This window comes from Myripristis murdjan, chromosome 7 (assembly GCF_902150065.1).
Source record: "Myripristis murdjan chromosome 7, fMyrMur1.1, whole genome shotgun sequence".
Taxonomy (NCBI): Eukaryota; Metazoa; Chordata; class Actinopteri; order Holocentriformes; family Holocentridae; genus Myripristis; species Myripristis murdjan.
In genome coordinates, this window is record NC_043986.1 from 28,112,331 (window position 1) to 28,137,695 (window position 25,365).

General features: G+C 40.4%; 2 protein-coding genes across 4 annotated transcripts in view; one reads left to right on the forward strand and one right to left on the reverse strand.

The window, feature by feature from the left end:
* The first annotated feature begins 3,916 nt into the window (after nucleotides 1-3,916).
* trappc6b (trafficking protein particle complex subunit 6B) lies at nucleotides 3,917-7,986 on the forward strand. Its single transcript, XM_030056572.1, has 6 exons — nucleotides 3,917-4,628; nucleotides 4,713-4,780; nucleotides 5,521-5,638; nucleotides 5,964-6,047; nucleotides 6,194-6,287; nucleotides 7,069-7,986. The coding sequence occupies exons 1-6, from the start codon at nucleotides 4,548-4,550 to the stop codon at nucleotides 7,098-7,100; spliced, it is 477 nt and encodes a 158-aa protein (XP_029912432.1). The 5' UTR covers nucleotides 3,917-4,547; the 3' UTR covers nucleotides 7,101-7,986.
* Nucleotides 7,987-9,348: 1,362 nt separating this feature from the next.
* Nucleotides 9,349-25,365, reverse strand: part of LOC115362309 (semaphorin-3F-like) — a 40,686-nt gene continuing 24,669 nt past the window's right edge. For 2 of the 3 annotated variants that reach the window (XM_030056176.1, XM_030056178.1), the window contains 16 exons: nucleotides 22,915-23,075; nucleotides 22,316-22,378; nucleotides 22,088-22,207; nucleotides 21,782-21,875; nucleotides 21,361-21,480; nucleotides 21,126-21,271; nucleotides 20,780-20,894; nucleotides 20,530-20,599; nucleotides 20,303-20,447; nucleotides 19,476-19,698; nucleotides 19,097-19,185; nucleotides 18,951-18,992; nucleotides 18,595-18,752; nucleotides 17,816-17,883; nucleotides 16,173-16,297; nucleotides 9,350-15,411 (listed from right to left, as the gene is read on the reverse strand). In XM_030056176.1, coding sequence (XP_029912036.1) covers nucleotides 15,016-15,411; nucleotides 16,173-16,297; nucleotides 17,816-17,883; nucleotides 18,595-18,752; nucleotides 18,951-18,992; nucleotides 19,097-19,185; nucleotides 19,476-19,698; nucleotides 20,303-20,447; nucleotides 20,530-20,599; nucleotides 20,780-20,894; nucleotides 21,126-21,271; nucleotides 21,361-21,480; nucleotides 21,782-21,875; nucleotides 22,088-22,207; nucleotides 22,316-22,378; nucleotides 22,915-23,075 — 2,135 coding nt within the window. In that variant the 3' untranslated portion in view covers nucleotides 9,350-15,015. Of the gene's footprint in view, nucleotides 15,412-16,172; nucleotides 16,298-17,815; nucleotides 17,884-18,594; nucleotides 18,753-18,950; nucleotides 18,993-19,096; nucleotides 19,186-19,475; nucleotides 19,699-20,302; nucleotides 20,448-20,529; nucleotides 20,600-20,779; nucleotides 20,895-21,125; nucleotides 21,272-21,360; nucleotides 21,481-21,781; nucleotides 21,876-22,087; nucleotides 22,208-22,315; nucleotides 22,379-22,914; nucleotides 23,076-25,365 lie in introns of all 3 variants that reach the window. The other variant, XM_030056179.1, reaches the window with a different exon arrangement.

Here is a 25,365-nt window from a genome sequence, read left to right on the forward strand (position 1 = left end):
AAGCTGCTTCATTTGTGATCAGTTGGGACGTACGCTTCATGTTTTAGAAGTGACCTTGTACTTGCAGGTGGCCATCACATTTGACACCCTGAAGATAATGGGGGTTATCCACACAGACCTAAAGCCAGACAAGGGTGAAGCTCATTGATTATGGCTTGGCCATCCCGACATCTGCGGCCAGGCAGGGCTCCCGTCGTCAGCCACGACACTGGAGGTGAGATCTGGAGGAACATGGATCACTGCTCTAGAGGAGTGTGTCCATATCCTTAGTGCTAATGGAAGGAAGAAGCACTGTGTGTACCCTGTCCATAATCAGTGGCACTCAGTATCACTTGGGTTTGTTTTATTTCTAATTTTTAATTTACAGGAGTGTTTTGATAATTATCAGGGAATTTTCTTAAAGTAATATTTTACTAACTTTTATGTTCACAAACATTCAAAAACAAGAAATCTGACAATGATCCAGCATCACTGCTCTGACCTTTAAATATGCCATTTTAATGGTTATAAATATTGTTTTCCTGTCATTTTTATGATTGTGATTGCATCATTTTTCTTCTTTCACACTCAGGTCTCCAGAAATTATTTTGGGCTTGCCATTTTCAGAGGCCATCGATATGTGGTCACTTGGATGTGTCATGTTTGAAACGTTGCCGGGATATTCTCTGTTCCCTGGCGAATGTGAATGTGACACAGTGAGTCCTTTACTTTTGGACTGCCTTATCTCTTTCCACAGTATTTCAAACAAGCTGGAACAGAATCATGTGATGCTGTGTTTTGTCTCTGGGTCCGCCAGAGGACAAGCTTTTACACACTGTGCTGAGGACAAACAAATTTTCCAAGAAACTTAACTCCTGATGTCTCTTTGTTTTTTGCTCAATCCACCAATATGTTGAAGGAAGACAGCACCACTACTTTCCGATATCACTAAGGAGGAAGTGAAATAATATTCTATTTTTCAAAATGGTTGTCTTATGCCTTCAACAATTATGTGAGGGTAAAAAGATCCAGGTCTGGAAACAACATATAGCATCGAAATCTGTATACTTCATTGTATAATAATAATGCATAATAATGATGACTTTCAGGTGGAAGCGACCAGTACCTGGACATGGATTTGAATCTCCTCCAGTCTGAAATGTTCACCTGTGAGTGTATCCTCGCTAAACATCAACAGCATTCATCTGCAAATTCACATCTGCAGAACATGTGGCACCTTTCTGACTGAACCACTGCCTAATTAGTCATGTCCTCACCGGGTGAGGGGGTCCATTCTGGTCTGGAGGGCAGAGAGTGTGCCATCTTCTATTACTCTGGTCTGATGGTAAAACTCATGCTCTGAGTTGATCTCAAACACCCTCTACATCCTGCATCCACTCTTTTACCATAAAGATACACAGTAAGTCTGTTTTTTCTCAGTATGTTGGAATCTACAAATGTGAGATTTTGTTGTTGTTGTTTTTAACATTCACATCCAGTAAGTATAAGCACCAAATCACCAATTTCCAAGCTGCCAAACATGCAGAACAGTAAAACAGAATGAAATAAAACCTAAAAATGTTTTTGTTTGTCTTTGGTGCTTTCCTATTGCAGGCTTGAACACCCCTAGTAGATTTGGAGGAGTGGACACATATGAGTGTCCTCTTCTTTTTCTGTAAAATACAAGAAAAATGTACTAATGGTGCTTTCAGCCATTTCCTTGCTCCATAAAAATATTACACAGACTTTTAATAATCATCCAGGCCACCATCATAGCCTGCATGGGCAAAGTGGCCTTCACTTGTGGCCGACTCTGCTGTCATAGTGGCTTACAATACAAAGGGTACGGTTCTGATATCACTATCACTGGAAGCAACCAAGGTCCATGGTGAGGCCACACCGTATTAACTACACAGTAGTCTTGCCAGAGGTTCTCATGATACCGGGCTGACTCGCTGAAAAAGGGGCTGCAAAGTCCATGCAACCTGCAGAACATCATGGTGTAAGTGCTCATCACCGCCACTAGATGTCATTAAAGGGTAGTTAAGTCGGTGGCTCTGTCTCCCTGTGGAAAGCTTTTTAACAGCAGCAGCACATCACTATCAGACTGATTTAAAATATTAAACATGTTTGAGGTATGATTTAATTTGTCCTTGCAAAAAACTATGTAGGCCTGAATTCATACGTTAGAAAGTAATTTATTTTGCATCTTACATTCCACAATATGACATATTTACTCCCATAGTTTCAAATGCAAAGTTATAATGTGTAATTTATTCATTTTGCTGTATGATGTGCAGTGAGGCTCTACAGCCAGTCTTTATATGAAACTATTCCACAAAATAATAATGAAGTGTGTGAGAACAGGTATCACAGATGGAAGCTCTTGTGTTCTGACACTGCATGATGAATAATTCCCTGATAATGCTCGTGAAAATATAGAAGATAATATGCAAACTATGGAAGATGGGAAGGATGCATTTGAAAGACATTTGTTTCAAGGATTGCTTCAAGCAGATTTTTCACTGTTGAGTATAACATCAAACAGAAAAGTGTTTTCTCCTTGTGTGATTGGAAGAGTAATACAGACTCAGGGGAGCCATGCTCGCTCTTCCACAGCCCTACTTAGGTGACACCCAAATCAATTGTCTAGTCGATTCTTTTATTATATACACCTATACACATCATGTTGCACTCACCGACACACACACTACATGACTTCCCTTGCTGACTCACACTTTGATTTGAATGCTGTTATGCTCACTGGTGTACTGCTGTGTATATCAGCCAACACCCCAGGTAACATTAAACTGCTGGTTTTATGAATGGAGTTTGGTACAGTGGTGTAATGTTTGGAGTGTGGACCTGCTCTTTCTGTTGCAAGGCCAATGCCAGCTTGTACAAATACAACTGGGTTCCAGTACACATTATGCTTGAACCCAGAGGGGTGGTACGCCTTACCCTGGGCTAAGACTTAGAAAAATGAACTGTATGAATGTATAATGCATAGATGAACTGAATGAGACACTATGTTCATTCTGAGCATCTTAGTGAACCAGGGACTTAAAAAATCATGTGCTACAAAAATCTTAATCTGCTTAACATTTTGTGAAACAGGCCTTACTGCCCCAGTTACATCTGAACATCTCCTCATCATCTACACTCTGCTCATCCCACTCATCACTCCTCAGCTAAATGAGTGTGGCTTCGGCCAAATTAATTTTTACTTTATGTCAAGAATCCATCATGACTTTCTTAAGCATATCATTTGCCTTCCATTTTTATGTACATTTTTTATGTATTTGTTTTTTTTTTTATTATTATTATTTTCCAGTTGTGAACCACTTTGTAACTGTGTGTTTCAAAAAGTCCCATATAAATAAATATATGTTTTAAAGCTTTCCTCATCATGAGTGTCACCACCAGGTTCCTGGGGAAATCAGACTGCCTCCTCTGTGAGACACAACACACTGCACACCAAGCTGCACCAAGCTGATTGACCAGCAGGTGGCGCAGAGGTGTTGCAGAAAGCTTGACACACGGGCACACTGTAGAGGTGTATGTTACATTTTACATTGTGTCGCGCACATATTGCCAACTATTAACTTATATATAAAAATACTCAGTTAAACTTAAACTTGAAGGACAAATTCAGAGTCAAGACGCAAGAAAAACAAACAAGCCCGACATCCAAACCTCCCAGCGGCCCTCCACACGGAGCTGCTGCGAGGCCCCGCACCAGAGAGTATATATTAAATCGAAGCGAGAGAAACACTGCCAGCACTTCCGTTTTCACTTCAGCGTCCCTCATGAGCAGCCCTTCAGTTTCAGTGTCTGTTTCTCACATCTTCACTTTGACGAACCTTTACTGGATTTTCTTGTCCCAACCTAGAATTTAATGGGATTTAATGTCCTATATACTGGGAGGCTCACTGCGCATTTCAAACGGAAGCCGTTCCGTTTCGTCTGTGTCCCATGATGGAGTCCAGTTTCCATCAGCTAGCCCCCGAGAACAGTGCAAATATTGGTGAATGCATAATGAGGATGCATAATTGATATGACATGGGCATGTGTTGTCTTAAACAGGAAGAGTCATTTCTGTCATGCCATACTACACAGGCTGTGCACGTTTTCGACATTTTCTGTGCGAACACGCGAAGTCTATCTTGTCTTTTTTAATCTTTGACTGAAGAAAGCGGGGATAATTTCGCCCGCCTCATGTTTTTTTGTGGTATAATTGCTGTATATCTTAGCTACAAAACTCTATTTAGCTCTCCGGGCCTCAATATATAAAGTGAAAATATATTGAGGTGAATTTGCGACGTCGCGGGAGGGTTATTTTTCGTTTCATTTTGAACAGGCAATTATGTGGTCGCTCTGTAAAGGCCCTGTGCTAGATGTTTAGTTTTCCTTCTTGACAGTGAAAATATTGTCGCACGACTGAATGTAATGAAAGAAATCCTCTGTGTATCTGTCATGCCCATTTCACCCGACCATAACACCGCGTCCTAACAGCAGCGTTCAGCGACATTTGTGTTTTTACTGCCGAGCTCTGTGGAGAAGGAAGAATGGCTGACGAAGCCCTCTTCCAGTTTTTACACAATGAAGTGATCCAGTACATCTACAAGTCTGCTGAGGGCGGAGAGACGGTAAGGCACTGGCTGGCTGACCTGAGCTCTGTCTGCGGTCCTTGTGCAGTAACTTCATGTCTAACAAGCTGACCTCTTTGACAGGAGAATGGAAGAAACATAACCAAACTGGAAAACATGGGATTCAGGGTCGGCCAAGGACTAATAGAGAGGTGACTACTGGGCTCAGTTCCTGTTTTGTCGTGTGGCTGTGTATTTTGAACATGGCTCATATAAAATGTTCATATTATATACAAACACATTTGCTATATTGTGTGCAAATGAAACAACAAACCTAACCATACTTACAAGTAATGGCATGGGACGAAACCACGAATTCCTTCCTGTTTGGTGTTACTGCACCTGACTCCATTCACAAATCGGAAATTCGGATTTTCCTCACAAATTGGCAAAGCTGGTACTTTTTTTCAACATATTGCAAGATATCTTACGAATCTTTTGGGTCCGCTGCTCACTTCGGCATACATTTAATACTCCAAGAAGTGGTCAAACCCTAAATTTTATGACCAATCCAGCCAGTCTTCCTCCATCGAACACACACTGTGCTCGCCGGTAGGGAGCAGTGTGAATTAGTTATAAAAGCTGAGATGTTGAAACGAAGTGCTGTTTAGTGAGTTGTCTGTTTGCCGAATTTACCAAAACACCATAAAGATGTCCTAAAAGGGCTCGTTCTATTTTTCCTGCTGTGTGTATTAACCAGTACCCCTGGCAACTTTAAATTGCTAGTTTTATGAATGGAGTTTGGTATGTTTTCGCCACACAAGAGAGAACAAGTGTTAAAGCAAGAATTATCAATGACTCCTATACTGGAATACAGTAAAAAATTATGAAATATTATTGTGTCGTTGTCAAGTGTGTCGCCTATGTTTACACAGCGTTTACTTCCACACAGGTTCACAAAAGACACGGCGCGGTTCAAAGATGAGCTGGACATTATGAAATTCATCTGCAAAGACTTCTGGACATGTGTGTTCAAGAAGCAAATTGACAACCTCAGAACCAATCACCAGGTAGAGCCCTCCTCTCCACAGGCTCACGGAGCTGGATTTTCCCTATTGTATGAGGAAACTAATTTGTTCTCCACGTGGATAAGAAGACAAAGGGGGAGAAATCAGCATAAGTAAACACTGAAATTGTGCTTTGCTCAAGGCGGCAAATCCTTCTTCCTCCTTGAAAGAAAGTGAAAATGTATTTGATACCCCAGCACAGTACTTTATAACTAAAGGCACTCCACATTATTAGTTTATTTTATTAGTTTATTAGTTATTTGTGATGTTTTCCTTTGCATGCAGTGTAAATGGATAGAAGTGCTGATGCCGTTGTCGTGTGTTGCAGGGCATTTACGTTCTACAGGACAACAAGTTCCGCTTACTGAGTCAACTGTCAGCTGGGAAGCAGTATTTGGAACATGCGCCCAAGGTGCTTTACTTTGATTTCATAAGACTTAATGCCTCTAGGTATTAAATAATGTCCACATATTTATCAGGCTTACTAATGTCTGTTCCATGATGTTATTTCTCATCACGTTGGTTGTAACTGGGTGATTCTGTTTTCTGTGCCTGCAGTATTTGGCCTTCACCTGTGGCCTGGTGAGAGGAAGCCTCTCCAACCTGGGAGTGAAGAGTATCGTCACAGCTGAGGTTTCCGTCATGCCGGCATGTAAGGAAGCTTTCCTTTACCTTAGATTAATGAGCAATGCATCAACAAAGCCTCAGAAATTTTGAACGAGTGTGTTTGATATTAGGAGAAATGGGTTAAGGTGGAAAAAGCCACCACAAAACACACTGTCAAAACAACAGGTATTCAGATGTATGTTGCATTTTACTTTGGTAGAAAATCCTTCTACTTTAACACCATGTATACAGTGAAATTAACCCCCTGCTCTGGGAGTTGTTGAAAGGCATTCTGGGAGATGTAGGAAATCACTGATTGCAGTAGAAGCACAGGAAGCAGGTTGAGGGAGGTAAATTACAGAACTTCATCATATAATAACTAATAGAGTACATTGAACATCACTGATAGATGACAAGTACAGAAACTATCCAAGCATGGATTTTCCTCATAAAGACACTCAAAGAGGTTTTCCAGAGGAAAGATTAATATTTTTTCAGGGTGTAGTAATCCCAAAAGGACAGAATGTGTTGTTACATCTGATCTGTTTTCTTTGCATGCTGTAATCCCACTTTTCTTCCCCTCCCTCTGCAAACATCACATATATTACTGCATTTAAGGTCTCATTGTTTCGAGATATCATATCTTCAAATTCTTCTTTAAATGTGATTTTGTTTAATGGAACCTTCAAATTTGCCATTTATTTCAAAGTTTTTACTCTACAAGCTAAGTGTGAAGAAGGTTTAGAGTTGTTTTTTTTGTTTTTTTTAAGCACAAAGTGTGAAGAGAGGAAAGCTCTGCTCACTTTCTGTGTTTTATTTGTTTGCAGGTAAATTCCAGGTCATGATTCAGAAACTGTAGCGTCACCAGAGGAGGCTGCGTTCACTCGTCACACTTCGGCTTTTAGACATCATGGAGTTTCGGTCATTACGCATGAAAAAGTCACCCTGCATGAACAACACTATCATCGGGTTTTGTTTAAGCGGAGGTGTGTGTGGCTCGGTGTGTGTGTGCTCAGATTCCAGCATCAGATGAGTGAAGCTCTTGGCTCTTCACCTCCAACATTCCAGCTCTGAGAAGGTTCAGCTCTTTTACAAGTCCACCGATCACTGACAAAGGCCCCTGGAGGTTTTGCTTCTAAGAATTTACCACAAGCTCTTGTTGGATTCATTTGTCCCAGTCAGCGTCGTGAGGGGGCCGGAGCCTATCCCAGCATGCACTGCTTGCATGTGTACACTGTCAATCCATGGCAGAGTTAACACTAATAAAACCAAACACACCTAAAGGAGTCATCCCCTCATCCAAAGGACCATCATACACACAGATATTTTCACAGATTGTTCAGTTTATGCTCAACTATAACCACAGCTCATGGAAATATGTGCCATTAATTGCATGTGATGTTGTGATCAGAGATGGATATCAAAGGCTTGTGAAAGTACCGAACCCTCTCTCTCTCAGCCCCGGTGTCACTCTCTCCAGCAGCTCCACACGTGAACCAGCGTCTGACATGACGGGGATGCAGGACAGCCGCAGAGTGTGAACCCTGACATCAAGCGAAAGTCACTGACCTGATGCTTTTCCTCTCTGTCTGTTGGTGTTTTTCATTATTTGCACTGAGTGAACCCACTTAACAAACGGAGAACTTTGAATTCAACATGTAATTGCCTTTTTATTTGAAGATTTTATTTACTGTTTTTGTCTCTTGTGTTTTACCTCATTAAAACTTTCAGTGAAATCTTTTGAGTGTTTTTTTTTCACTACCCTGAAATGAGTTGGCACATGGTAAAATGCATCTTAGAGGGTTAAAATAGACAAAAAAATAACCCCAGTAGAAGTTCAAAACTGAATCATATGGGAGAAATAAAACCACATTTAGCACTTGAACACTCAACAGCGCCCTCTTCTGGAAGGATAAGTGTCCAGTTCATTAACTGCAAGTCAATGTAAAATTAAGAGTTCAGTTTATTATCAGTGGTGAGCTACTCTTACCTCACTTATCAGATAGCCTCAGGAAATAAATATATGTAACTAATGTATAGTTCTGGTGGACGGGGGGTTATGCCTGGGGCCTTGAGAAAATGAAATATAAATTCTTAGAAATAAGAGGCCTTACTAAGAAAGTAACATTTATTATGAAGAACCACAACGACACACACTAATCACACACAGCAACTCTGTGGATTCAAAAATGTGATGCAATAACCAGAAATCTCCAGCCTTTCATGAAATATTGACTTATTTCATGTGCTACAATTTGGACGGTATAAGATCTTGTGTTTCAGCTACACGATAATACAGAAAGGAGAAATAAACCCAAATATTTAGTAAATTCGTAGTTGTCACATGGAGAATTTTTTACGCCAGACAACATACCATACTTGTGGCATTTCCGTTGTCATTCACTTATCTGTTAGTGCACTTAGAAAAACACTAGTGCAAAGTGCTCTGTAAGACTAAATGTGCACTCGCAATATGTTCAGGCTCAAAGTTTCTGCTTTGTAAATCAGATCAAGCTGATTCATGGTTATGTTCCCCTGCAAAGACAAAATGGAAATGGGGGTAACAACGTGCAAAACTGCTCAGTGAGAGGAACAGGGAAATTCACTTAGCCTGACATAACTACAGAATATTGTCCACATATTTTTATGTTTTCGTCCTATCTTGAAAAGTCCCATAGCTCCATGTGAAAAACACTCTCAGAGCAACGTTCATGTGCCCGCTGCTCCAATTTGTTTTATGACATTATAATTTACTCTGTTGTCTTGGTTTTGGAGAGGTTTGTTGAATACATGCTTCTATTTTAGCACAGGCAGTTGCTTTAAAAGCTACCATGTGGACCGGACTGGGTTTTTTTTTTTTGTACTGCGCTTTTTACGATCGTTTCAACTCAGTTTTCCCAATAGAATTTCAAAGACCAAAACTCTTTTTAATCCTCCTAATCTTAGGCTTAAAGTCATATTGCATAAAAAAACAAGCTGTGCCAGGTGAGGGAGTAGATTATGTAGAAAGTTGATCGTAGTATCTTGCTGCACAGATATCATCAAATCATCATCTCACACAAAAAGAAAATGCAATCATTTCTTATAGATTATCCAAATAGCAGCAAAAAGTTTTGCCCTCTGTATTTGAAATTATGCACAGTAAACATTCTCTGTGTTAATGTGAATTTAATAGAGACAGACAGACAGGCGGGCCAGCAGATTTTGGATCAAAGTCCTGTGCATGAGTACAACATAATATTCATCACAAACCAAGAGACGATAGCAAAACAACTTCCACACACACAAAGAAACCAAAAGTAAAAATAGTACAATAAGAGTTACCAAAAACACTGTTCCTATTTTACAGTAACCATGTCCACAATGTCAGACAGGAGGACAGAAGCGTCAGCTGGCGGCACCAGCTGCACCGCCCTGCCGCACGTTGTCACAAACACACACACACATACACAGGTTTCTTCAGCGCCATACCACTTGAGTTCTGCTAACCTGAACAATTTTGTTGGGAGTAACAAGACGTGACTGAGCGTACATGTTGAACTGAGCCACAAGATGAAAAAAAGAAAAGCTGTTTACCCAATTTCGACTGAGTGTTCGGTCAAATAATTTCCCTAAAGGAAAACTAGGGCAGAGGTCATTCCAATTGTAAAAAAAAAAAAAAAAAATCCACATTGAATTCATTAGAGCTTAAAACACCAGCACAGAAATGGAAAAGGAAATTAAACTAAACTTTTGTATAAGAATAATAATAATATTAATACCACACCCACACCGAAAAACAAAACTGCAATGACATTTAAATTAAAATGGAGAACTATATGAAAATTTAAAAAAGAAGAGAAAGGAAAGAAAAGTGCCAATGCTGGTCAGAGGTTTGCACATTGAAACTCAGTTGTGAAAACTGAGCTGAACCAATGTTGAAACGATAGCTTTATGGAAAATCCAAAGTGAATGTGTTTCATACCATGTTCACTTTTTACCTCCAAATTCAGTCACTGATCAAACACAACAAGCCATTCTTGTAACAGCATACACACACTCTCTCTCTGTTTGACTGGGGTGTGTTTCTCCACAGTTGACTAGTTACTCTGTGGTGAGTTACTGGAGTTGAGTTCTCATGTTACTTACTTACAACCTTTATTTAACTAGGCAGGTTAATTAAGAGCAGACTCTTATTTACAATAACGGCCTAGGTGGGGGTAGTAGCCCCCTGGGGAAGGGTATGGGGATTAAAATAAAATGTTGATGGATAAACTGAACTTTCCCCCTGAGGAGAATTCACAAAAGTTGAATTGTATACCTGCTTTTTGAACTGAAAAAAGCAAAGGACTTGTCATTATGAACCAGTGTGGTAACAGCAAATTTTGCATTATGAAAACTAAAAATGTTTTCTGTCAACTTGGAGAGAAAACATCCACTGGATAACCATTAGGGAGCAAATCCATTAATGTCCATCAAAACATCCTCCACTGAAATGAATGACTCCCACTCTCCATTAAACTACAGCTGACAATGACAGTGTGAACACAGTATTAATGAATTACTTGTCTCCAAAACATCATGAGAAAGAAGAAATGTATACAGCCTGAGTCATTTTGCACATTCCCTCGTGTCATTTTCATTTTTCATCATGCTTCTCCGACATTGGATAATGTTTCAAAAAGGTCTAGCTTATTCCACAGGCATGTTTCCATGGAGGCTGGTGATCAGGTCATAATCTTTCCCTTTGACAGCCCAGCCCTGACATCCCCACCATCAGTGATAAAACGACAGAAATATGTACAGTTCCAAAGTAAATGATGGGGTTGGTGAGAGAGACAGTAGTGTTGAGTAGCTGAGAAGTACAGCCACAACAATCTGCCATCTGCCATCAAAAACATGACCTCAAAAGAGACAAAAGATTCTGAAATACCCAAGAAGTTTCTTCTTATTCCACCCCTGGGCAGCATTCACACCATGTACACGCCTAGTTTTTTTTTTTTTTTCTTTTTAAATGGAATATGAATACACATTGCTAGAAATGTTCACATCTGATGCCTCACCACTACCAGACACATCAATAAGTAAAGCACTAGGGTCAGAATCATATATGTACATGATACTGTCCTACTGGGCTAAAAGATGGCACCAATATGCAGAATATGCACTTTAGGTTTTGTACTATGTTGGCATTTTCCAAGTACCCAGTTTGTGCTTACATAAACTATCTCTGGTGAAGGGGAACATGGGAAAATTAGCAAGTTGTCTGCCATCAGTCAGAAATCACTGGGAACACTGGCAATGCAGCCAGGCAATCACACCAAACTCCACAACCACACTAGAGGCTGTCCAACAGCGTTGCTTATTCTTTTCTATCGAAAGCAGCTACAGTATTGACTGGAAAAAAGTTACTACATGTCACCATTTGATACTATATGCTAATTTACAGAGTAATATATTTGCTCCAGATCCCATTCATAGTGACAGGCAGGGCAATGCTATGTACGGAAAGGACCATGGTCAGCAGACCTCTTTGGATTAGATGAGTTAGTAACACAAATTAGGATTGGCTGTAACAATTTGTCACCAAATGTTTTGGGAGTTGACACATCGACATTGTCTGTGAAGATTCTCAGTCATCCAGGTCAAAGTATGTCAAGAAGTAGTAAGTCAAACTTAACTTGTTTGCTTTGAAGATGTTTTGCCACTCATCCAAGACCTAATGATTGGTGGGGTGTCCCAGGCATTTAAACCTTTGAGGTTTATTCATACCTTGATGTCACAAGAAGGTGAACAGTGCTCAAAGGTTTACATGCCTGGGACTCCCCACTGGTCATTAGAGCTGATGAAGCTTCTTGGATGAGAGGCAAAGCATCTTCACGACCAAGTCCAGTTGCCTTTAACTTATTACTTCCTGAAACACAGAAACATTTTTCCCCATGGTCAGAAAAAGTCAGTATATTTATTATTGCTACTTGTTTTTGAGAAATAAAGTTACAAGTAACTAAACCAAGGCGCCAAGAGATGCTTCTAAATTGACATAAGAAGACAGAGAGAAAAGGCAGTAAGAAGAAATGAGGAGTCTAGTAACAGGGAGGTGTTTAAACAAATGCAGGGGGCTCTGGAGGCCCTCACCCCAAAAAGATTCAGAGATCTAATGTCCTACATTCTGGTGATTCTTTTATGTTCTTACAAAAACAGTGTGCTGTTTTCCCAGTAATAAAGCTCAGATTCCTTGGTGTCTCATCAACATGAAGAGGAGAGCTTTCAGAGAAGAGGAAAAAGTTTCTCCATAGGGGGGGGGCAAAGAGTTGAATCTAGTATGGAAGGAACTGAGAGCAATCTGCAGAAAAACAGTGTGAAGGAGGCGTGGAGTTGGACAAAAAGAATCAATGGCTGTGAACAGACCAGGCCAGTCAGTGGTGGGGAGGATGGGCGGTGGAGATAATCCTGTTTTCCAACAAGTTTGACAAAGAGTCCCTGCGACAGCTTCCCCTGCTCCCCTCATTCAGCCGACCAGCTTAATGGGTCACCACTCACCTCCACCCTCCCATTTCACCCTCTCCCATATAGCATGGTGAACAGCCAACAACATGGCTGTTTGCATCATGCTTTAGCCTGCCCAGTCCAGCCATCACGGCGGAAGGTAGCACTTCTTGGTTGGACGTCAGAACTTTAAAGCTGTAGTGCTGTCTGACTCTGGTAGGACACATAGTAGCACTGGCTTCCCACATCATGGCCCTTTGAGAGGCTGGTCCTGCAGCTTCTCAGACTGGGAAGGCTGGGAAGCATTGTGAGACTCATATTTTTTTCTTTCTCTAGCGCTTTATAGTGCCATGTCCTGGATGATGCACATTACTATCTCTATCTCAGATATCAGATATCAGTAAATCAGTGTCCTTCTGATATCAGAGGCTCTTCCCTGTCCACAACTGCAGAAAAAGTCAGTAAAACCTGCAATGACATTTTTTTTTCTTGCACAAATTATTAATGCATTGTTTGATAAAGACTTTAGAAGCCAATTCTTGATTTAAAGGCAGTAATGTATCTCATTGTATCGCTAATGTAGGTCTCAAATGTTTTAGTGTCCCATTGGGGTCAAAGTGCTGATTGAGAAGCTTAGACACCCTGAGAAAAATCAAAATGGGGGGCAATAATGAATTCAGTCCAGATACATGTAGGCATCAGCCTTTAAAAAAACACACTGGTCTAACCCCACACAGCACCATATACCTCACTGCCATTAGGGTTGGGATCACCTCTTTGACCACCAAAGAGAACTCTGACTCTTGTTGATCTTAACCGTGTTTCAGCTGCTATCATGGTTCAAAATGGAGAAATGAATGCTCTCAATTCAATACAGATAATCTCATTCAAATGTAATAAAGAATGCAGCCTACCCCCAACGTACTGTAATATCCAACTGCTGTCAAGAAAAGATCTGTAATTTCAGTGTGACATAACAGGAAACAAACTATTTGCCAACAGTTCAATTCACCTCTTATTACTTAAAAGCTTTTATATTTGCATGCTGCTTTACAAACCCCTAATATCTCGGCAGACGATTGGAATAGTGTTTGGTCCTAAATTTGTCTGTTACAAGACTGTTGATCTAAAAATTACAATATATTATGAATGATTAGGAAAGAAAGCACAAAAATGATCTCTGGTAACTATTCACAAATATTACACATGCTCAAATAGAATACTTACTGGGTGTAAATGCAAACAGCCAAAGTTTCATGAATTGTTTAAATTATATTATTGAACAGTTATATACAATAATTTCCTGTTTTCATCTCTAAGGAAAGGTTCACTTGTGAGATGCTTTTAGTGTCGTTATATTACAGATGTTGTAGTGATCTATTTGAAATCCTTTAACACAAATGCATTAGTTCACCCAAAACGAATTTCAATGATAGATCACTTGATGATATTTCCTGCATTGAGTAGTGTGTAGATGATTTTTAACTTTTAAATAAAATCAGAGAAAATGGGAGAGTATAACATACCAACTGGTCCTTTAAAAACTGCCACCATTCAGGGCAATGCAATAAAAGCTAAAAGTTGTGCCTCTTTACTGTATACATTTATCACTCCTGTGATCCACTGCGTCTCATGTGAGTGAGAGAGAGGAAAATAAAGTAACCAGTGGAATTCAACATACAAAAAGAGTGAAGTTATTGTATTTCGACCCTCTCTCTGTTGTCCTGGACAACATTTTACTACAGGTTACACATCTACGCTCTGCCAATTCTATACATCAAATGTTGATGTCAAATTTTCAGGAATCATAATTATTTGCAGACATTACCTTGTTTATAATTTTCTGAACATAAGCTAGGTAAACAAGCCACATTTTAAAGGAAAAATCCACCACAGACCACTTCAACAGCATTTGGTGATGAATCTTAAATTCCTCTGTCCATTTTGTTGTATAATTTGCCAAACACAGACAATCTGCAATGATCAACAATAACAGAAGCAGAAATCCATCATAGCAAAGGCAGAGATCCACCGACAGAAGCCTAACTAGACCAGAATGCAATGCAGCCTGAGCATGAATGTTGCAAGTACATCAAATATAATATCCTGTTTGACAGCTTGATGATCTCTAAAGTAGATGAGGCAGGTTGGGGGAAATCAATGCAAAATAAGCCCTAGAATAATGTGAACATCACAAATTGATGTCTAACAGTGGAAGAGGATCTGAGGTTGGATTTTTACTTTAAGGTTTGGACCAAACTATAGTGTTAAAGTGTGTGATATTCAGGATGACAATAATTAGGAGGTGTCTAGTGGTCAGCCCGGCCCTCAGCATGACGGCGGCTGGTGCGTTTGGTTGGCAGGTTGGGATTGAGTTGCTGCCAATAGGACTGACAGTACTGGTTAATGAGGCGAATCTCCGGCTGCAAGTGAGGAGGGAGCACATGTGGCGGAGGTGGAGGAGGAGGAGGCTGCTGCCGCTGCTGGCTCTGGGTGTGGCTCTGATTCACCTCATCGGGTGGTGCTTCATGGGAAGTCAGGGCCTCCACGATCTCCCTGTCGAGGATGCGGAGGGCCACCCGTGCCACAGTGTGTTTGTAGTTGTTTTCTGTGGCCAGACAGAGGTAAAGCCCCGCGTCCGCCTGGCTCAGCCACTTCAGCAGGATCCCATGGCGTGTCTTCAGCACCTCCTGGTCCCGGTTCAGCTTGATGAGGACAATATATCATATTTTCAGCATGTATGTCAGGCGTTGACATTTTCAGATGAGCTACAGCAAAACACATTCCACATTGTTGCTTTTATTTGTTAGAGACAGGAATACTTGGGAGAGAGATGAAGATGATATGGCTTTGCACTGACTGAAGCATTGTTTTTTCTAAGAGCAGAAGCAATGCTACTTCTATTGTGGATGGAAAAAGGAGGTGAATCAGATGAACCATTCCCAAATGAATTCACTATTTTATGGCAGCCCAACAGCATTATTGCTTAAAGGAATCTACTGTGGTGTTTCCAGCACAATAGACCTTTTTCACAGCAGCCAATGTCATGGTAAATGCAGGTGGTACATTAGTTCTGTTCCATTAAGGCCTAACGGAGCCAGGGCTCGAGTTCACAGAAATGGAATGAAACCTTGATTAATGTTATTAGCAACACCTGTGTTTACCCTGCTATTTTGTGTCAAAATGGCTGTTGAAAATGTTTGTTTAATACATGCTTTGAAGAACTGCCTTAATGTCTTAAGACAAGCTGCTTCATCTCAAGGAGCTTATCTTGCTATTGAAATAAACTTTTAAAGCCAAGCAAAATATTTATTCATTAGACTGATGTCTACGTCCCTGTCAAATTTACCTTGAAATGATATATTGCTTATTGATTTATTACAGTATGACAACTAGAAAGCAATTCTAACACAAATGATCCAGTCACCCAAAGTCAGACTCAGTCATTTGGACTCGCTCTGCTCACCACTTTCCTCCTGCCATCTTTGTGAAACAGCCACTTGATGGTTGCTTGTGGAGATCTGGGCTGGCACTCCAGAAAAACACTGCTGCCCTCCACGCCAAACTGGGCTGTCTGGCCGAGACGCTTCTCTGCAGGTGGACAAACCAGAGGAAGATCGGAGGTTGGTCACAGTCACAGATGTCAGGGGCAGGTAGTTTAGGGCAAGGAGTCTTTGGACTGATCATGTGGATAACTACAAGGTCAGTGGTGCTTAACCCTATAAAGCCATTTGCATCATATATGATACACATTTTCAATTCTGTTTTTCGTTTTCAGTTTAATCAATACTTGACCAAAATACTGTTGTATACCTTTGAACACTTCCCCTGTTCACCCTGGGCCATACCATTGGCACTTCAAGTACATATCATATATCATACACCAAAAAGGTCGTGTAATAACATATTTTTTGATTTTTCCTTTTTTATATATATTTTGTTATAGGACAAAATAAAGGGTTCAATTTCAAAAAATTGGTATTTTCTGCCAATTCTTTCATAGTTCAGGCTTTATAGGGTTAAACTAGTGTGGGGAGGACTAAATATTAAACATAATCTTAGCATGATGTTTAAGATTTTTCTGATTTATAAAAAATGCTGACAGAATAAATCTCTATTTGTTCATTTAAAGCAGTGCACCTGTGTCATATACACATGGAATATGCAAATAAATAAATAATAATAATAAATCACAGATGAACTTCAGTTTGAATGCTTCTAAACATGTTTTCCACTTGGTTTTCCGTATAAATGTGATCCAATAGTTTATGTCCGTTAAACAGTCACATCATCTATGGTGAAAATGTTAACTTGTTTGCTTATTGTAACTTGCTTTATTTCATGTAAATATCTTACGATAGATGATGAATCTTGCATTCCTTGTGCCTCCAGGTTTCTATGCATTACCAGTAAGTGGTCTCACATCAATAAGATTAAACTCATCTTGAAGAATCACATCAGTGCCATGAATGAGCAGAGCTAGTTCAGTCAGGAAACTCTCCAGGTACCATCAGCTATTGGTACCTGACTGGCATGCTTTTCATGGTTAACCAATCATCATCTAATCCCAAACTCAAAGCCCTTTAAATGACACATTATTTTACATGACATGCTGCCTGTCAAGCTGCCCTGCTGCTGCTTGTTACTATAGCATCTTTTTAACCTCCTGCCTCCATGTCAGCAGGGAGGCAGGAGGAGGGGAACTATGTTTATACCTACAAAATATGTATATGTGGCAGTGATTTATGAAACCAAATAAGTGCAACAGTTATAAAAGGAGATCTGGTGTACCAAAGTCAAACCCCTTGTCATTCCTCATTATGTAATAAATGCATCTCTGATATGCAAGTTATCCTGGCTGAAATATTTTTTGGCCACTTCATATCACCACCAGATAAGATTCGATATGATCATGCACCTTTTTTAGAAATGAGGCCCTGGGAATGAAAGCAGCTAAAGCATAACTCAGTGTGTCCAGTAAAGAAATCACTTTATGGTACATTAGACGTTAGACATGTGAAGTCTTTTGCTCAACACTAAGCAGAAACACAAGGCAGGCACAAAGTATGTAAGTCAGTTCTCTAATCCATGTGATCACAGCCCCAGTACCTTTAGCATTGAAACCGCGACACTGACGCAGTGGGTCTCCATGCTTAATGTCCTGTCTTCTGCTCCGCCTGAAATAAAGATAATGACTGTTAGAGTATAGCTCACTGGATTTCTGTAGAGAATATAAGACAGTAAGACAATAATTATGTATAAACTGAAATACAGGTTGCATGTTGTGGACATGAATAATGTTAAGATTTGCCTATACTGCAGCACCACCAAAGCATTATGCCACAATGGTACAAACTGGATTATGTGACAATAGTAAGAATAGGACATACCGTCTGCACCTTTTCGTCACATGACAAGGTTAGCTTGTCAAGTAAAATAACTTTGGTTAAACTAAGACAGCTACAACAATTTGGTTAAGGTTAAATAAGAAAGATCACGAAAATAGAATGATTTGTCAACCAGAAACTTTTTACATGAGTTGGGAATTGAACCTGCTGCCTGACTTCTACACCTCTTCAGTGTGCTATCTCAGAGTCAAAGCACTGCCTGTTTCCATGTATCCTTCACTTAATCCTTTCATGACGGAAAACATATTCATGTCGTTTTGTCTGCACAGATTAAGTATTTACATTTTTTTCATGTTGAGCTGTTGCCACACAATTTCAGGAGACCAGGCTGAGAGGATGATGCCTCATATACATTAACAGCCAAATTCTCACATGGGCATTTCATATTGAAATAAGGTCCTGGCAAGAGCATAGACCCACCACTAATCAAAGATTTTAATTGTCAATCCACTGCAGCCAGTGCTTAAGCAGACCTCTCACCTCTTTGTGGAGGGGGTGAAGGGGGCGCAGTTCTCTCCGTCCCAGGCACAGTAAGGGTCTCTGGCCAGACAGCAGTCTGAGCAGGCTTTACCATAGACTGCACATCTGTGCAGGGAGACCTGGGTGAGGCCTCTGTCTGAGGATACATACAGCTGTTGCTGCAGGTCACAACAAAAGCAACGCAGAGCTATTAGCACCCAAGAAGTGATAATTAAGATATTATTATATTGATATTTAACAACAAAACCCTGTTAGCCATCTAATGATGAAACCAGGGACAAGCCACTCAAATGCTGCAGTAATGAAATCTATTGTGAAAGCTCAAAGAAAAAGGATTTTATAAAATGGTGACTTACCCTTTTAGATGATATCTTCATGGTTTTTATAGGAACCGGCGTCTGCAAGAACAAACATCACAGTGAGTATAATGAAATGGCTTGGGAAATTGCCTCTTTACATTTTAAACAGCCAAGTATAGTGGGTGAAAAGTTGATAAAATTACCCTGAACACTTCCACCTCCTCCAAGATGAGCTGCTCTGTGCTGCTGGTGTCTTTAGGAAGTACTATGACCTTTTGGACTGTTCCACGATCTGAAAAGAGGGGCTTCCTTTAATCCTGGCTTCAGAATATTTTTTAATTCTTCAGCTGAATTTAAATGAGTTAATTTAGCCTTATCTCTAATATCATAATTTTGATGTCACAAACCTGATTCTGACTTGTCACAGTGCACAGATGTATGTACATCTACACTATGTACAACTGCTCTTCACTGTCATATGTGCTGCTAAGTTAAATAGCCATGTTTCTGGCTGAAGCATCATTTTTTGAGACCCCATCACAGATTCCTTCAACTTGTGGTGTCATGAAGCTAGCAACTGACCTGTTCCCAGGAAGAGCACCTCGTATCTCCCATCCACAGCATCCACCTGGTCCACCACAATGGAAGTGAAGCGATAGTCCAGCCCAGTGGACAGCACCAAGGGGCGTTTGTGTGTGGGGTAAACAGGGTGGTACATTAGCGGGTGTGCCCTTACAAAGTTCACCGCTTCATCTGAGAACTCCTTGGTGGAGTGGAGGCCAGGGGTGAATGTTCCTCCCGGACACTATGCAGGAAAATGCAGAAGGATTTGCAAAACTTAGGCTTTTGTGAAAACAATGTTTGTCTCTTTTCCATCTTGAGTACATTTCATGACTCATGAAATTCATTATCGAAACACTGTCTTGTAATGTTACTTGTTTTCAAACAGAAATAGGTAAATTATTTTCTGAAATATGTTGTATCTTGTATGCTTTGGTTGACCAGTCTGCCCTGTCTACTCCTATATTTATTCATTAATACATTTTGAGCTGTTTTAATATTTTTTAGGTTCATCTCTTTTGTGGCACTGCCAACCATTAACAGCAAATTTTCAACATGTGCCTGCATGATGGTGCAAGATGAGGTTGCCAGGTTTATAACACAACTGCCATGTCTTTCAAGGAGGGGTGAATCAAGGGCACATGAATTTGTTTGTAGCTTCTTGAGAATGTTTTTTCAGAACTGAAGAAGCTTCTTGGATGAGAAGTGAAGCAATCTACATCTTTAATCTGAATGCAAGTCAAAGTGCCTTTGATTAAACTCTGCTTGGATAACCATGATCTGGATGACTGAGAACCTTCACAGACAACTGCAATGTCTCTGTTGACAGAAAACCAAGCACTGCTTACAGTTCCTGGACGAGGGTATGGGATTCTGCCAGTGTAGGGCGTCCACTGGTAGTTATGTCCATGCTTGTGTGAGAATGGACCATTAAAGACATTTCGAATGTCAGACATTGAGTACACACATACAGCTGAGCCTTTGAACACAGACCTACAGAAGAAAGAAGAGAGGTTCAGATTGACTTAAGACACAGTAAGAAAGGATAAATCTCTCAGAACTGGTCACTATTTACCCAGCCGTGGAGAAAACCGCATACACAACTGGATTGCGTTCATCTTGTGTTGGCTGAATGAAAACATCCCCTGCAGTGAAGTAAAAAATAAAATGAGGAATGGCTAAGTACAGCTAGGTTGCATGTGGTGTTGAATGAATGACCGTTGAGCATGGAGTGGCTGACAGAGTCTGACTCTGTTAGCCAAAGTACACAGATGTCATCTCCACTACCTTGGGTGGAGCCCGCTATTCAAGCCTTTGAGACTTACTCAGTTCATCAAAATGCGTTTCTACTCCATCACTCCCAATCACAGAGCACACCAAGCGGGCTTTCAAGAAGGTTGTCCATTTGTTGACTAATGACCTTTGTCCGCCATCGTCATTCTGGGGTAGAATAAGGTCACAGAGGTTCTAGTTATTCATCACTACAGCCTGATAATCACTTACACTGCATTAATCCAAATACTGGCATCAGTTCTGCAAGACTGTAATCTCAGTTTGATTGGCTGATGCTTTGGAGCCAAGGTAGAATATCACTCGCGTTGGTTTGATCTCAGAGCAGGATTTTAGTTAATAGGATATTAATGATGTAAAGCCTCATGTGGCTATTCTCACCAGGCAGACTCGGCCCACTCTGGATACCACGATGGGAGTGCTTCCTCCTGCTGCATCCAAGCTCTTTTCTCGGAAAAAGAAATACAGCTTGTCATCGTTCTTCTGCGAACTGTCTGGAATTTTCTGGATCTTTACAAACACTGGGTCTGAGCAGAGGGAAATATACATGACAAAGAAGCATGAATGATAACAAGGCAACAGGGAAGAATAGTGCATGACTGTGTGTGCGCTGTACCGTTGAGCCAGCGGGAGTCATACTGTTCTGTCCGAACTGCTGGTCTGTCCCCCAGCGTCCTGAAGATAGCAGCATCTGTTCCCATGAAGTCAACATGGACACCTGCATACAGGTTCCCATCTGGGAGACATCCACAGAGAGAACAATAAACAATACTGAACAGGATTCAATTTCTTTTTCAAAACTTTGAGTAGTGAAGAGCATTTCGTAAATGATTTGTGAAGAGAGTCAGTCAAAGGTCTTAAAGTCTTGCGTTAGTCGAATATACAAATTTACCATTGCAACCTTGCATTCTGTGTGACAAATGGGTCAAAGCCCACAAGGCAAGCCAATTGATGGTGAATCTATCTTTATGGGATTATTCTTAAAGTTATTTACATTGCATTGCACTGTGCAGTAAAAGTGAGCAGTGTAGACTCACTGATCAGAGCTGCAGCATTTGCTTGTCGAGGATCATAGGAGCATTTGCCTTTCCCAGAATCCACATAACCTGGCACCAGCCTGAACAGATACTCCTGGACACAGAAAGAACAGGCCTCATTTTACCAGCGCTGTCATGGAAGAGTATGAAAATCACAGTAAGTTTGTGGCAAATCTATTGGTGGACATGTGCTTACAACTTTTTCTAAGCATGGCTGCCAGACAACCAAAACCATCGAAATCTGACCGTAGGTGACACTGATTGTTAGGAAATACAAATATAGTGTGAATGTGTGTGTGTGCACACCTCAGCTCTCCATCCTCTATTGATGAAGGTGCAGATGGGTTTGTAGGCTCCGGTGCCACAGGTATACAGGTGAGTCCTGTTCCAGGGTTCAATCAGACGCACAAAGTTGGCACACTCTCCCTAGAATTAAAGGGTGTGAAACTCACTATACTCCAGTCTACATAGAATATAATTTAGTTAATAGAAGAGCTTTGATCATTTCTGTACGGATGGCAGGGTTCAACTGACCTGCCCTCCCTTTCCAGTCATTTGGCACTCTCCTTTCCTCTGGGCAGTAGCTGGCCAATGGATCTGATGTACACAAGAACAAAATACTTTTTAATCGAGTGGCTTCAAAGGTACCTGATGTAGAAATCTCTGTTATGCTGTTTACTGCTGTAGATGGTGATGGCATAAAAGATGTGTGCATTTCCTTTTCAGATTTGAGAGCTTCCTGCAAATATTGCAATGGGGAAAGTGGCTCCCTGTTTGCTCTGTGTGTGTTGAATATGGGTGAGCATAAATGCAAATGAAGTCTCTAACTCTAAGAAATAAAAAAGGAGAAAAGGAAAGTGATCTTAGTATTTTGGTTTGAATCTCACTGCATACTTTCAGTTACAGTGTCTTTCTGTTTCATAGTTTCATGTATACAGTGGTCCACAGTTTTGGTCACATTCTTTAAAAACAAATCAGCAAATTTGCTAAATTATTTTACAAGAAGATAATGTTACAAAGACTGACACAATTTTTCACAAACCGTGTTAAAAGACCATGTGTTTTTTTCAGTTTCTAAGCATCACCACAACTTCCAGAGAGACTTGTCAGTAACAGGGCAATGTTGTTATTACTATGAGTGGCTCTTTGTTGATGTTGTGCATGTCCAAAGCCACCAGGTACTCTCGGCTGCCCAGGTAGAGGCGCCCCTGGTCTTGGTCCATGTGGAGGATCCGATAGTCACTGGTGTTGAACGAGAAGGAGAATGGCCTCGCCGTCTTCGTCTCGATCAACTCTGGCAGTGTGAAAAGAAAGACAGATGGAGATGACACAGACAGATTTTGAAGAAAGTTATGAAGTGGTTTAGACAATTTATCTTGTTGTAATCTTGTATTTAAATTTGTGAGTGCACCACCCATGGCGTACAACAGGGGGTGAGATCACCCATCACCAAAAACCAGGCACCATAATTGTTCACCATTAGAGGTCAGGCTTCACACAGATTTGGATTTGGGGTTTACTTACTCTTTAAAAAATTAGAACTGACTACTTGTGCAGTCTTACTTTCTCACTGATGTGTGCAAGCCTTCCAACTGCAGTGCCTATATATATGTGAAAATAACATTTGGGTGACATTTGGGGACAAAACATTTTTGCCAACAGGCAGTTAATAAATGAAGCTAACCTACTGGACAGTAGCATTGTATGTGTATGAATGATGTGATTATATTGATTATTCCAGGGCTGTAGTAAACGTCAGTGACAGAAACAGCTGATTGAACACCAGACTTGGCTGCATCTGTACTTCTTGATACAAACAGCCACAAGGAGCCAAGCTCTTTTGAAAGTAGAAATGACTGGATAGAGCCACAGAGCTTCAGGTTTCTTGGGACAAACAAAATGTAAATTATTTAGGGAAGTGATGGAAAAATGCAAGCACAGGCAAAGGCTGGACCTTTTACCTGGAGTAGAGAATAAAGAGTCTTTAAGCCCCACATGGATAGTCACTTGCCATAATGTAAAACAAAGTATTTCATTGTTGATTACAGCCTGCAATCATATGCTCCCTTGCCATATGACATTTGCAACAGTTGTGTGACAGATAAGTACATGAGGGTAAGTGGAGTAGAGGTGGGGAGGACAACAAGCCTTGTTGACTTTAGCCATAAATTTCAGGGTTGTGAGGACGTGGCGACAACACTACCCTCTGAGGATATTGCACATATTGCCAGAGAATATGGGGTGGAGGGTGGAGGGCTAGCATACACACACATTGAATCTATAAATGACTGCCATCAGCATCATGCCAGCAACACTTTGATCTCCTGAAGTACAACACACCATCTTTACAAATGCCAACATGAGCTTACAAAACTTCAAATCAATAAACCTTACTGAGCAATTTAATACTAAATGGTTTTGCTTTGCATTTCCAAAGAGTCCTGTGTAGTAACATCATCTGTGTACAGAAACAATCAGGGAAATGAAGGGAAATTTCTTCAAGCCAAGCCAGGTACAAAGTAAAAACACATTATTTTCTGTGTGCAAAGAACATGTTCGGATGCTCAAAGGAAATTTACAAAACCACACAATGAATCCACAATGAATCTGTGAAAAATCCACTGTTTGTCTTTTTAAGTCAAATCTTTCATGTAAATTGATGAATGTGCATGATAAATAGGCTGCCCTGAATGTATGCCTACTTTTTCTCAAAAAAATTCTATAATATAAAGGAAGCAATACTTAGAGGAAAAGAATTTGCTGTAGATTTTTTTTTGTTAAAGACTTGTCAATGTTGGTTTGTTCTTGTACAAGGAGAGTGTGAGGGACTAAATCAGTGCAAAGTCCCAAATAATTTGGACTGACATGGAACTGGGGAGTTGGGGGACATTTGGTTTGGGGTCAATCCAAAATCCAACGCAGTTTAAGCCCACTGACTGTTTTAATAGTTTGACGGCTGACTGATGTCAGATTCTTCATCTAGAACCATGCCAGAGATCGACACATCCCTAAAGACGCACTGATATGTACATTGGTTTGTCTGTTGGCCTCCTCCCATGCTCCTTTTGTTGGTTATTTAAAATCAAACCACTTTCCTTTAAGTACTTGCACAATTGTCTGTGAGAATGTAACACACACCATCTTTTTGTGGAGCTGTAAGTCTGTTGTATCATCTCAGTCCTGGTGATGTTGAGGCTCCTTTTCACACCGTTTGATGCTGTTGTGGTCAAGAAGATTAGAAATATGGATGCGCTCATTTTGTTCATCTTTTGCTCATCTTGTATGGCATTTCTAAGGTGGTGCCATTTTGTTAATTCATCATAATTAATCTCCTGTGAGCACACTTCCCATTGGAGTCATTTGAGGTTATTAGTATGGTAGTAAAAAAGACACATGCCAATAGCCACATGCCAATAAACAATTGATTGTGATGATGTGACCAATAAGAACCAAACTAGTCCATAGATTTAAATGTTGCTTACAGTTCAGTTTCAGCTTTCTTATTTGGGAAATTCAAGTGTTTTTTCCTTCTAGCTTACAGAATATTTATACAAGTTGTCAGAGATGCATGGAAAAGGAAAAGT